Source organism: Polistes canadensis, unplaced genomic scaffold (assembly GCF_001313835.1).
Source record: "Polistes canadensis isolate GaletaPanama2010 unplaced genomic scaffold, ASM131383v1 scaffold_175, whole genome shotgun sequence".
NCBI lineage: Eukaryota > Metazoa > Arthropoda > Insecta > Hymenoptera > Vespidae > Polistes > Polistes canadensis.
The window spans coordinates 103752-115275 of NW_014569722.1; the positions used below are offsets into that span (position 1 = coordinate 103752).

The window sequence follows — 11524 nt, forward strand, 5'->3', positions numbered from 1 at the left end:
GATTACATTCTATATATAATTTTAGAGAGAAAGAAATATTATATATATATTATTTTTTACTTTATTAAAGTTTAATATAAAAAAAGGATATATATAAATTTTTGTTGTTTTAACGCTTAAAGTTTGTTTTAAAAAATCGAAAATTACGCGTATTCGAACGATTAATTGAAAAATATGATATTTAACTTTTATATTCATTTAATCGAATTAAATAGAAAATAAAACGTGCCTGTATATACGAAATAATTTAAAAGAATCATTTAGGAATAACTATCGATATAATGTATGATCCAATGTATAAATGTTTTATACGAAAGTTTGGCTAAACCAGTTTATATTCTCTTCAAACTCAATTATGCCAAACGGATACAATACAACGGAATGCAATATTGCTATCGAAGATCGAAGCCTTAACCAATAGAATAAAAAGAAGTCAAATGTGCCTGTTTCCTTGCTACCTCTAATCCCCCTACACATTCACCCACGAATTTTATCTCCGCTTTGTTTTTTCCCCAAACAACATGAAACTTACTTTTTCTATGTTCTAAAAAACATTTCGCAATATCTATATAAGTTTTTCTCGATGCAATTTATTTGATAACACAAACGTATAGAATTTTATCTAACAATGAAGATCTGTTAAAGAATAATTTCTTATGTTAAATTATACAAAAAAATAATAGATATAAAATATAGGGACTATTAATTAACGAATGTTCCATAGTCCTTTTATATTTTCATAGACAATCGCAATATTTAAATAAATAATATACGTAAATGTATATTTCTTTGATAGAAAACATGGACTTACCTTGGCCAACTGCTATAACTTCAATGAAGATCAAAAAACCAGAGAGCAACGGAACGGTGAGCCAACGACACACCATTTTCCACACTTTCTCATTACCCGAATCACCTATAATAACACCTTTAACGTTGTCCACCGTCACCAATAAATCGGCACCAATTTTGGTTCGTCAGATTGAAAGTGGCCTTCGAATTAGATCACAGTATCCTGATAAATACTCTTAGCAATCTAAAAACTTCACAATCTTGATCTCACTCACTCGTACCGCCGTTTATTTCCACTCTGATCCTCTCATCTCGTTCTAGAGAATATCACCATCAAAGTGTTCCAATCACTCGTGTTTCGAACTTTATCACCCTTCTTCTCCTTGCGAAACGATCGACGATAAAAAATTGTTAAAGTACTAGACTAGACTTCTTCTCTTCTTTTCTTCGTCGTTAAAAAACAAGAAGAGAGTCTTAAAAATTATCTCGAACTAGAAGAAAACTTTCACCGATTACATTTCGAGTAATATTACTTTACTTTACAATTCCCTTTTCTTTTACGTGGGAAGAAAAAAACTGGCGCGTTATAAATATCGCGTTCAAATCAACGACGTCCTTTTTTTTTTTTTTTTATCGTAAAAGCGATAAAAATGGCTACGAGATCGAAGGAGAAGAACCAATCAATCAACACTTCTTCGATGATTGGTTGACTAAAAGTATCCGAAAAGAATTTCTGCACCAATGTTTGTTCCTCTCTCAACATCCGTTGACAAATGGCGATCGTGACCTAATAATGACTCTTATGTTTTATATTTTTACAAAAAAACTTGTAGAAAATTCATCGTTATTGATAGAAAACAAAACGGAAATACGAATCGACGATCTTTCACGTCTCGTTCTCTTGCGTGATTGACTCCGTTAGAGTCGCGCGTTTTGCGGCTCGCGCTTGAAGACTCGCGCGTCATCCTTATCTAACTCTTCTCTTAATAATATCAAACAATTGGTCCTTTATACTATTTCTTATTTTTATTCTTATTTCTTTTTCTTTGTTTTTAAACTTAACGATAACGCGACACACTTCGACACCCGTTTATTACCTTTCCTTATATTATTATTTCATCTTTTTTTATCATCTCGACGATTTACAATTAATGTTTTAAACAACGAACGGAAAAAATAAAACGAGGACGTTTGTGAAAATAGAAAAAAGATAAATCTAATATAATGGGTTAGTTGTATTCGTTAGTTTACTCTCGCTCTCTCTCTCTCTCTCTCTCTCTCTCTCTCTCTCTCTCTCTCTCTCTCCCTTTATTTTTATTTTTCTTTTTTTTCTCGTACGCGTCTTTAATTTTTCTTAACAACGGCGTCGTCGTCTCGCGGGACGACGTCGAACGCACATGGACTTCTCACCGCGACGACAAACTCGAGTGGTGGTGGTGCCGCTCGGTGTTCGCGGCGCGGAATGATCCTGCGGACTTGCGTCCAGCTTCCGTCGGGACGCCTGCGCCATGTAGTTGCTGCGTTCGCGCCGGATGGAAGAACACCATCGTCACCGTCCCATTTAAACACGCGCACTCTTCTAACATCTTACACTATCTTCTTTTTCCTAATAACTCTATATACTGATATTCTATACGATTTAATCAATTTCCCATTTCACTTTCCTCTTGTTTTATATTATATATTTTCTTAACTTGTTTCTTCTTCGAATTGAATTTGTGTTTTGTTTTTTTTTGTATTAAAAAAAATAGATAAAATTAAAAGTTTTTTTCATCGAATTTAGTCAATAGAAATCATTATAATCATTGAAAGGACCTATGCTTCCATACTGCAAACTTGTCATATAGGCAACAACAAAATTTAACATAAATCTATTTTCCAGGACACATTCAATTATAACCATTCGTAATATATATGAAATAATAGATTTTTTAAATATAATTATATTGTTATTATAAGATAAAAAGGACATTATAAAATGAAATGTAACTTTTGTATGAATTAATCGATGTCAAATTTGAAATTGAGTTTTCTTTAAAAAATACTTCTAATTATCGATCGATCTAAAGTTTGTACTTAATCGATCTGTACTTTGAAGTTCTTGTAATAATTTATAGATGGCATAGTCACATTGTGTGTATGTGATTGGAAATATTATCGTCCGAGGGCGTTATCGTCGCCGACAAAAGCGCTCAATGTATATCAGGCATAAGAGAAATCTTTGACTTTCCTACATTGCCTACATGAAATTTAGCTCCCCTGGTGAGCATACATGAGGCAGTGTACAAAAACTATACATTAAAAAGTGAAATGAAGTATTTTCTTATTAAAACTTAAGAAGATTATATGAGGAAACGCAACGTATTGTCTTATGAGATAAAAAAAGATGTAACCTAAACGTTTAAGACTAGTGGTGACCTGATTAGAGTGGTCCACTGTTTTGACGCATACAGAAATGGCGGATACTATATTTATCATAAACTTAATCCTCTTGTTGACATTCAAATTATGCTCAGGTATGAAGTTATTTTCAATAATATTTATTTATGTTTCGTATTCTTTAACATACTTCTTTTTTAATCTACATATTTTAATGCAATAATTAAAATATCTATATCAATTTGTTTATAAGGTACTTGACTATGAAATCTAAACTTTTAATAGAAATTTGTTTTGTAAAGCAACATTTCTATAACAAGAGTATATTTTTGTTAGAACTAACTAATAAATAATATAAATATTATTAATGAATAGGACAAAAGACAGCTTTAATGGACGACGATCCTCTACTTGATAGTAGAGAAGCACCTGAATCTCATGAACCTGTAGGACTTAACTTTGGAACTAATCCTATCAATGAACGTCGTTTTAAATGTCTTACTTGCGATGAACCAGACTGCGCTCAGACCAAAATCTGTGATGATGCCATCACTGTAATATTTCCTTATTATAAGATTTATATACAAACAGAAATCGTTTGAAGTATTCTTACATATATTATATATATTTTTATATATTAGTGTATGAAATCTAAAATACGAGACACAGATGGGAAGGAAAGTATTAGCAGAGGATGCGTAGCAGATGTCGATAAAATGCAATTTATTTGTAACAAACAGCAATCTTCTAAAGAAATAAAAAATGACAATGGCATAAAAAAGCATGTTAGCAGATCGCCTGGACGTGCGCATATTTATGTTGAGTGCTGTCAAAGTGATCTCTGTAACAATGGTTCTTTCCCTATATTGCAAGATTATATAGATGGTAAGATATATACATTATCGTTTGATTAAGTTCAATTGCAGAATCTACATTTATTATGTCTTATTAATCTATAGATGGAGAATCAGAATCGGACTATCTATTTAAATTGACATTGGCTATATTGGGGCCTATGCTAGGATTAGGGATTATTGCTGGAGGTGTTCTTTTCTGCGTGATAGCTCGTAAAACTCGTAGGAAACGTCCCTTGGCTTCAAGGCACAAAAGATTAATTATAGATGCGGAACTTGAACCGTCCATGTTACACTTTTCTTCTCCTTCATCTGTATCTAGTACAACTTATCATGCACATGAATTACAAGCTACTGCAGCGGGTGATAGTACTCTTAAGGTATGTGTTATATAGTTTAACATGTATATATATTCAATGTTAAAATTTTTTGTTATATATCATTTTATTAAAGGTATCGTTTGTAATCGTACAGGAATATTTGGATGGACGAAGTCTCACCAGTGGGTCTGGTTCAGGATTACCATTATTGGTACAACGCACACTTGCTAAGCAAGTAGCATTAGTCGAATGTCTTGGTAGTGGAGGTAATGGAGGATTTGGAGGTGAAGTGTGGAGAGGTATTTGGCATGGTGAAAATGTGGCTGTGAAAATTTACTTTTCACGAGACGAAGCTGCATGGGCTAGAGAAACGGAAGTCTATTCTCAATTATTACCATCCAGACATGACAATATTTTAGGATATGTTGGAAGCGATATGACAAGTAGGGCTAGTTGTACTCAGTTATGGCTAGTAACACATTATCATCCACTTGGTTCGCTTTACGATCATTTGAGTCATTCGCCACATCCATTAACGCATCATCAAACCTTGAATATTACGTTGAGCATAGCAAATGGTTTACTTTATTTACACACGGAAATTCATGGAACTAGAGGAAAACCGGCGATGTCCCATCGTAATCTTAAATCTAAAAATATCCTTGTTAAAACGAATGGCGGCTGTGTTATTGCGGACTTTGCATTAGCTGTTACTCAGGATCGACTTACTACAGATAGAGTGGATTTAAAACAAGGCGCTAAACGTTACATGAGTCCTGAAGTTATGGAACAAACGTAAGTTATTACTTGAAAGATACAATATAAACGTTTATGTGTGTGAGCAAAATCTTAACTTCAAGTCCGATTTCAGAATAAACGTAGAATGTTTAGAGAGCTTCAGATGTGCGGATATCTATAGTTTGGGCCTTATATTGTGGGAAGTTTGTCGTAGATGTATAAGTAACGGAGTTGCTTTGGAATATGCTGCCCCTTATTCCGAATGGCTCTCTTACAGTAATCAAGAGCCCAGTATAGAAGAAATGCATAAATTGGTTTGCCTTGACCAACGTAGACCACCCTTACCAAATAGATGGCACTACGATCCAGTAAATACGATTATTTATATTATATTCATTATATTCAATTAATTTTATTTCTTTCTTTCTCTAAATATAATGGACAAATATTTTTCAGACATTATCAGGAATGGGAAAACTAATGAGAGAATGTTGGCATTATAAGCCTGCTGCACGCTTACCTATTCTTCGAGTGAAAAAAACACTCATCAAATTAGCGGCCGCCGATTCTCGCGTTCATTTACCTCTCGACTGACCATTGTTTATTCGATCATATTCTATTTCTTATATACATATTTATTTTTACTATTATCATCATCATTATCATTATACCATCATATTATCACACGCATTGTAAAATCAGTCATCCTCGTTGTTGGATCATACATTATCGAAATATCATGAAAGGGTAAAAAAATATCGTTTATTGACATATCGTGATAAAACATTAACGTTTTCATTTAGTCTTGATTCTCTAATACGTTTGATCTTATTCAGTGCATTATACTTGAGCATTAAACTCAAGTCAGCATGAATTTTTATACACTAAACTCAATTAAATTGTATAAATGTACAAATTTTAACATTTCCATAAAACGCGTTGATGTGTTACATTTATAGAAATGATTAACAAACAAAAAATAAGAAGAAAGAAAATATATATGTTGCCAGAGTTATAAGCCTAATTTGTCGATTAGATTCGGTTTAGATTATTTCAATATACATATATATATATATAAATATATATATCACACATATATCATTTTTACGAATATTATTATTATTTATATAAGAAGTGTGCACTTAAATTAAGTATTTTTACTATAACCAATTTGTGAATTCATTTTAGTTTAATACTTTTTTTTTCATATTTGTTTATTTTTGTCATAACATGTTTTCATATAGAAAAAGATAATTTTTTCTGTGGCTATATATATATTATTCATAAAATGGTTATAAATAAGTTAGGCACTGTTTAATTTTTTTGAAATTATTCTAGAGTATAGTGTTCCTTTCACATCATGCCTCGAACGTAGGTCTCTAAAGAGAAGGACTTGAAAGTAGTTTTGTATTTGTATTTGTATTTTTCGTGCTACCTGGTAGATATTACTATCTTTGTTAACTCAAAATGAATTTGTAAATATTATCCTTTTAATTTTCACCTATGCCATGTCTTTTCTGTTTTTTTCTCTTTATTGTTTTATCTTTTCCTTTAATAGTATTTACATTATCATTAATTCTAAAATTAATCTTTTATTAAAATATTGTAAATAGAATGTAGACATTAATATCCATATCTGTTATTATTATACAATTAAAGAAAAGGTCACTGAATATCTCTGCCATTGCATGTTACTAATAAAAAAAAAATCTCTTAATGTGAACGAAAGAGAGAAAAAGAGAGAGAGTGAATGATGCGAGAGAACTCATTTTAGGACCAAAGATATTCTGTATAAAGTTACTAACTTGTGTGTCCATTAAAAACGCATCTCATCAAACATAGATATTGTTTGTTTTACAACTTTATCTCTTAAAAAAAAATATTTTGAATCTTATGTTAACAGATACAGTATTCCTCCGATACTTCAAATTATCTTAATTTGAATTAATTTAAAAAAAAGAATAAATAAATTTTTCAACAAACATTTACATCTTTTTAATTACTTTATATGATATTATTTATATTTTATTAATAAGCAAGAATTTGGTTTACATAGATAAAAATAAACTTCTTTATGTAAAACAAATAGAATGTAGTAAAATTAGTACTATAAATCAATGGCTACGTGTTTCATTCAAATTTCGTCACGTGGCAGGAAATACACATTTCCATAGTTAAAATAATTCCTATGATGTAAATCTATTATTAAATGTTGTATGTAGTTGTAGAAATAGCCGGTAGAGAGCACCATCGACAAAAATACTAATGAACCAATCAAAATAAATATTAGGAAAGCTATCTCTTTTACCCCATTGGTTAAACTTCCGAAGCTTCTATCTATATAATATTTTTTACAAATTCAGAGCATGTTCCTCATCTCTTTCTTATATTTGATTCAAGGACTTGGTAACGGGGAACAAACATAACCTTTTCTTTTTACGATTTGTGAGAGAACGGTATGTAATCTAACACGTGTTCATAATTATTATATTAAGAAAATAAATTAAATCTATGTATTTTAATGATGTATTGTATATTTTCAACTATACGTTATATAGAATTTATTAATGCAAACATAATTTAATCCTTAGATAATGAAAAATACTTCAAATTTATTTAGCACGTGAGCACGATGTGCCTTTTAAGGTTTGCATCTCTCATCTTCTTTTTGGGTTTCAGTAATTCGTAAAGGAAGTAATCATGTCTATCAGACCAAACTATAGGCCGACGATTGTCAAAAAGAGGACAAAAAAGTTCATTAGGCATCAAAGTGACCGATATGATAAATTGAAGGTACTATAGACATTAATATTTCGGAAATTATATAGTTAATAATTTACAATGAATGATATTTAATATGTCTGAACAATTCAATAACATTTCCGTTTCAGAAGTATTTCAATTTGTTTCTTAGGCTAGAATTATTGCCTAATAGAAATAATTTCAATGATAATTATACTGTTTATTTGTGTTATACATTTAATAATAAATAATTATAAATAAAAAAAATTACAATATAGAATAAAAGTATTTGGTTATAGAAGTTTAATGATAAATGTTTTTTTGTAGCGTAACTGGCGTAAACCCAAGGGTATTGATAACAGAGTTCGTAGGCGTTTTAAGGGCCAATATTTAATGCCCAATATTGGTTACGGAAGCAACAAGAAGACTCGTCATATGCTTCCAACAGGTTTTCGTAAAGTTCTTGTACATAATGTCAAGGTAAATATAAGATAAAAAATTATAAAATGTGAAATTTTTATATCGATGACTTTAAACTGCATTTCATGAGCAAACAAAATAATTTTATATGATACAAATGTTTTTTAATAATAAAAATGCATACACTTTTCTGACCGATGGGACATTTTGAAAATATTTTTTAGGAGTTAGAAGTACTGATGATGCAAAATCGCAAATTCTGTGCTGAAATTGCCCATGCTGTTAGCAGTAAAAAACGCAAGGCTATTGTCGAACGTGCCCAACAACTTTCGATTCGTGTCACGAATGCCAACGCACGCCTGCGTTCTGAAGAAAATGAATAAATATTTTTAACTCTTAATAAAATAAGATCTTTTCGCTATGTACTCGTATATCAATCAATTACCCTGTTTAACTCTAAACATACGTTTTTATATAAGGAACTAAAGAAAGACAATATTACATACAGCTATGTATAAACAAAATTTTGCAATCTTTTAATATATTGTTTTCATATGACATATACACGTATTTATAATTATAAATAGTTACACGAATGAAATAGATTAATATTGTTTTATATTACGAATATTTTTAAATCATTGGATTAAAGCTTATGCAAAAACGTTACGATTGCGGAAAGATAACAATAAAAAAAAATAAGAATAATTTGTAGATTTCTAAGTATAAAAATTCGATAGGCGCAATGCAAATTACGAAGAAGCCTTGATTAGCGCGATTAAAGCAACGTAAAAGAATAGACGATAAATATTACAAAGTATCAGGAACTACTGTGAATACAACGAATAAATGATTGCAGCTATGCGGTCAGAAATCTGCGGTTTTATTATTAACTATAATTACGGTTATGCGCTCGCATTAAAGCTTCCACAATAACCGTGCTTCCATTTCTACTTTTAAAAGATGCAATCGGGAACGTGGTGTATAAAACCCGGCGATGCTGTAACGTCGAGTTATTTTAGTTTTGAACACTAGAGGATTAGGACGATCTGCCAATGATTCGAAAGGTTTGTGTAGATATTATTACGAATAAAAAAAAAATTCCTTACGTCGGAGTGTTAAACATTTTGTTGTTGTTATTAAATTGTGCCTTTTTTCGGCGAATAATTTAATAAATTTATAATCGTGTGTGTACGTTTCTGAAATTGTTCCTTGTATCATAGGTATTATTATTAGCAATGATGCTGATAGGAATTCGAGGTGAACCTCAAGGACCTTCTTATCTTCCTCCCAGCGTATCTCGTCCTCCTGGTACACCTGGCGGAACAGGACATCCAGATGAATGGGCTGGGGTAGGATCATTTATCAATTATAATTCGTACAATTTTTCTTTTTCAAAACAAATGATATTATTTTCTACTTAATTATAATTACTTTTTGTATACAATTTTAGTCAAAAAATTTGATAATTCTTTAAATATAATATTTTAGTCAGTTTTCCTGTTAATCTAGGATCAAATAATTCCTCAAATGTTTCATCTCGCAATAATAAATTAAAATTATCAATACAAAAAATCTCACATATATTATTACACTAAAAAATTAACAATTTTTAATCCAATTTAATTTAATCGTTCATTGAAATTTTCGTATATTTTTTTCATTAAAATTCTCAATTGTTTTTTTACGGCTTTTTTTAGGATCCAGCAAATTACGAGTTTTCGTATGAAGTGCAGGATGCTGTTGCTGGTTTAGATTTTGGTCATCGTGAAAATCGAAAGGATCAGGAAGCAACTGGTACATATCACGTTCTTCTTCCCGATGGTAGAACACAAATAGTTGATTACGTTGCTGATAACGCTGGTTATCGACCAAATGTACGATACGAAGGAACAGCAACTTATCCAGCACCGTCACCATCTGCTGGTGCTGGCGGGGATGATGGTTATAGATATTAAATAATATAAGTATGAGAGAGAAGATCTTGTTAAAATACTTCGAATTTTATTTAAATAAAAATTAATTTTTTATTCATTGATACATCAAATTGAAGTTTGTGGTATCACGTTGATGGTATCAGCAATTTAAAAATAATATTGTAAAAATTGCTTACAAAAATGATTAGAAATTAATATTATATCGAATATATTGTTTACAAATTAAAATGTAGCGACTCCTGTATGTATATCATATTTTATGACGTATGTATGTAATTGTACTCGGAATATTGATAATCGTAAATATTCAGAGTCAAAAAGTTGCTACTAATTTCAAGGGATAGATATACTGATGAATGTTAAATATTGCGGTTATATGTATTTTCTCATTAAGGAAATGTTGATAGCTTATAATTAAAAATAATAAAAATTAACATTTATTATATGTAGAGTTTTTATTAAGAGCCATGTCTAACATTACGACAGAATTTTACGATCTAATAGACAAGAAAATGGAAATACCAAAATTATCGGAGATCACAAACGTTTTAGAATTTAAAGAAGATGATAGAAAAGAAAATCCATTATCTATGTTGAAATTAGATAAGGTTTGATCAAATACATGATATAATCATCAATAATAAAGAACTCGCACACATATTATATCAATCATTTAACTTATACGATCATGAGTTAATTAAATCCAATTAATTATGAGACCACATTGTGTGTGTTAATTAAAATAAATTAAATTTAATTATTTTCCAAGATTGCCACGAGAAAAGTTCAAGATGTGATCGAGGAAGCCTCCAAGAAGGCAAAGATTTTTCGTTACGATGATATCCTAGCATTTCGTCCTATTATAATAAAAGAATGCGATTTAGGCGTATCAGAAAATAAATGTTTCGTGAAAATGAAACAATATGCCGAAAAAATGCCTACGCATGGTCTCCTAGATGTTAGTCAAACAAAATTTTATCTTTAAAATATATATTTTTAATTAAATTTGTTCTATATTTAATAAATAAATCACCTGTTATTCAACATCGAAGTTATTAAAATTTATAGGATTGGGAGAAACGTATAAGAATGTTGGTAACATCTAAACTTCAAGAAAAATATAAAGACATTTTCGAAGAAGACATGAAAGAAGTGAAGAATCAATATTATCGAGCCATACACAATATGTCTGTTAATTCCGTGATCGCTACAGAATGTCAAGAATCTTGTAATATTTTGGATTATACGCTTTCAACACCATTTAAACTTCTCGATCCACCAGAATTTTCTACTATTTATCAAAAACGTCGTTACAACTTTGCTAAGAGATATTATTTTCCTC

The 11524-nt window shown here is 30.4% G+C and overlaps 3 protein-coding genes across 3 annotated transcripts; all 3 read left to right on the forward strand.

The window, feature by feature from the left end:
- The first annotated feature begins 2990 nt into the window (after window positions 1-2990).
- Window positions 2991-7062, forward strand: LOC106789297 (activin receptor type-1-like). Its single transcript, XM_014753390.1, has 7 exons — window positions 2991-3308; window positions 3547-3725; window positions 3813-4056; window positions 4131-4405; window positions 4500-5140; window positions 5217-5451; window positions 5540-7062. Exons 1-7 carry the CDS (start codon window positions 3248-3250, stop codon window positions 5675-5677), a joined length of 1773 nt encoding a protein of 590 aa, XP_014608876.1. The 5' UTR covers window positions 2991-3247; the 3' UTR covers window positions 5678-7062.
- Window positions 7063-7460: 398 nt separating this feature from the next.
- Window positions 7461-8803, forward strand: LOC106789299 (60S ribosomal protein L32). The gene is made up of 4 exons (XM_014753393.1): window positions 7461-7539; window positions 7763-7876; window positions 8153-8305; window positions 8470-8803. Exons 2-4 carry the CDS (start codon window positions 7784-7786, stop codon window positions 8626-8628), a joined length of 405 nt encoding a protein of 134 aa, XP_014608879.1. The 5' UTR covers window positions 7461-7539; window positions 7763-7783; the 3' UTR covers window positions 8629-8803.
- A 154-nt stretch (window positions 8804-8957) lies between these two features.
- On the forward strand, window positions 8958-10364 carry LOC106789300 (pro-resilin-like). Its single transcript, XM_014753394.1, has 3 exons — window positions 8958-9312; window positions 9469-9597; window positions 9946-10364. The coding sequence occupies exons 1-3, from the start codon at window positions 9301-9303 to the stop codon at window positions 10201-10203; spliced, it is 399 nt and encodes a 132-aa protein (XP_014608880.1). The 5' UTR covers window positions 8958-9300; the 3' UTR covers window positions 10204-10364.
- Window positions 10365-11524: the final 1160 nt, after the last annotated feature.

What these genes read in the sequence shown, in the direction of transcription:
- LOC106789297 (XM_014753390.1), top strand. Translation starts at nt 3,248, where the DNA reads ATGGCGGATACTATATTTATCATAAACTTAATCCTCTTGTTGACATTC. An exon ending in ATTGCAAGATTATATAGATG is followed by an intron (nt 4,057 to 4,130) that starts GTAAGATATATA and finishes ATTAATCTATAG; the next exon opens with ATGGAGAATCAGAATCGGAC. An exon ending in CGGGTGATAGTACTCTTAAG is followed by an intron (nt 4,406 to 4,499) that starts GTATGTGTTATA and finishes GTAATCGTACAG; the next exon opens with GAATATTTGGATGGACGAAG.
- LOC106789299 (XM_014753393.1), top strand. Translation starts at nt 7,784, where the DNA reads ATGTCTATCAGACCAAACTATAGGCCGACGATTGTCAAAAAGAGGACA. An exon ending in ACCGATATGATAAATTGAAG is followed by an intron (nt 7,877 to 8,152) that starts GTACTATAGACA and finishes GTTTTTTTGTAG; the next exon opens with CGTAACTGGCGTAAACCCAA. An exon ending in TTCTTGTACATAATGTCAAG is followed by an intron (nt 8,306 to 8,469) that starts GTAAATATAAGA and finishes AATATTTTTTAG; the next exon opens with GAGTTAGAAGTACTGATGAT.
- LOC106789300 (XM_014753394.1), top strand. An exon ending in ATCCAGATGAATGGGCTGGG is followed by an intron (nt 9,598 to 9,945) that starts GTAGGATCATTT and finishes GGCTTTTTTTAG; the next exon opens with GATCCAGCAAATTACGAGTT.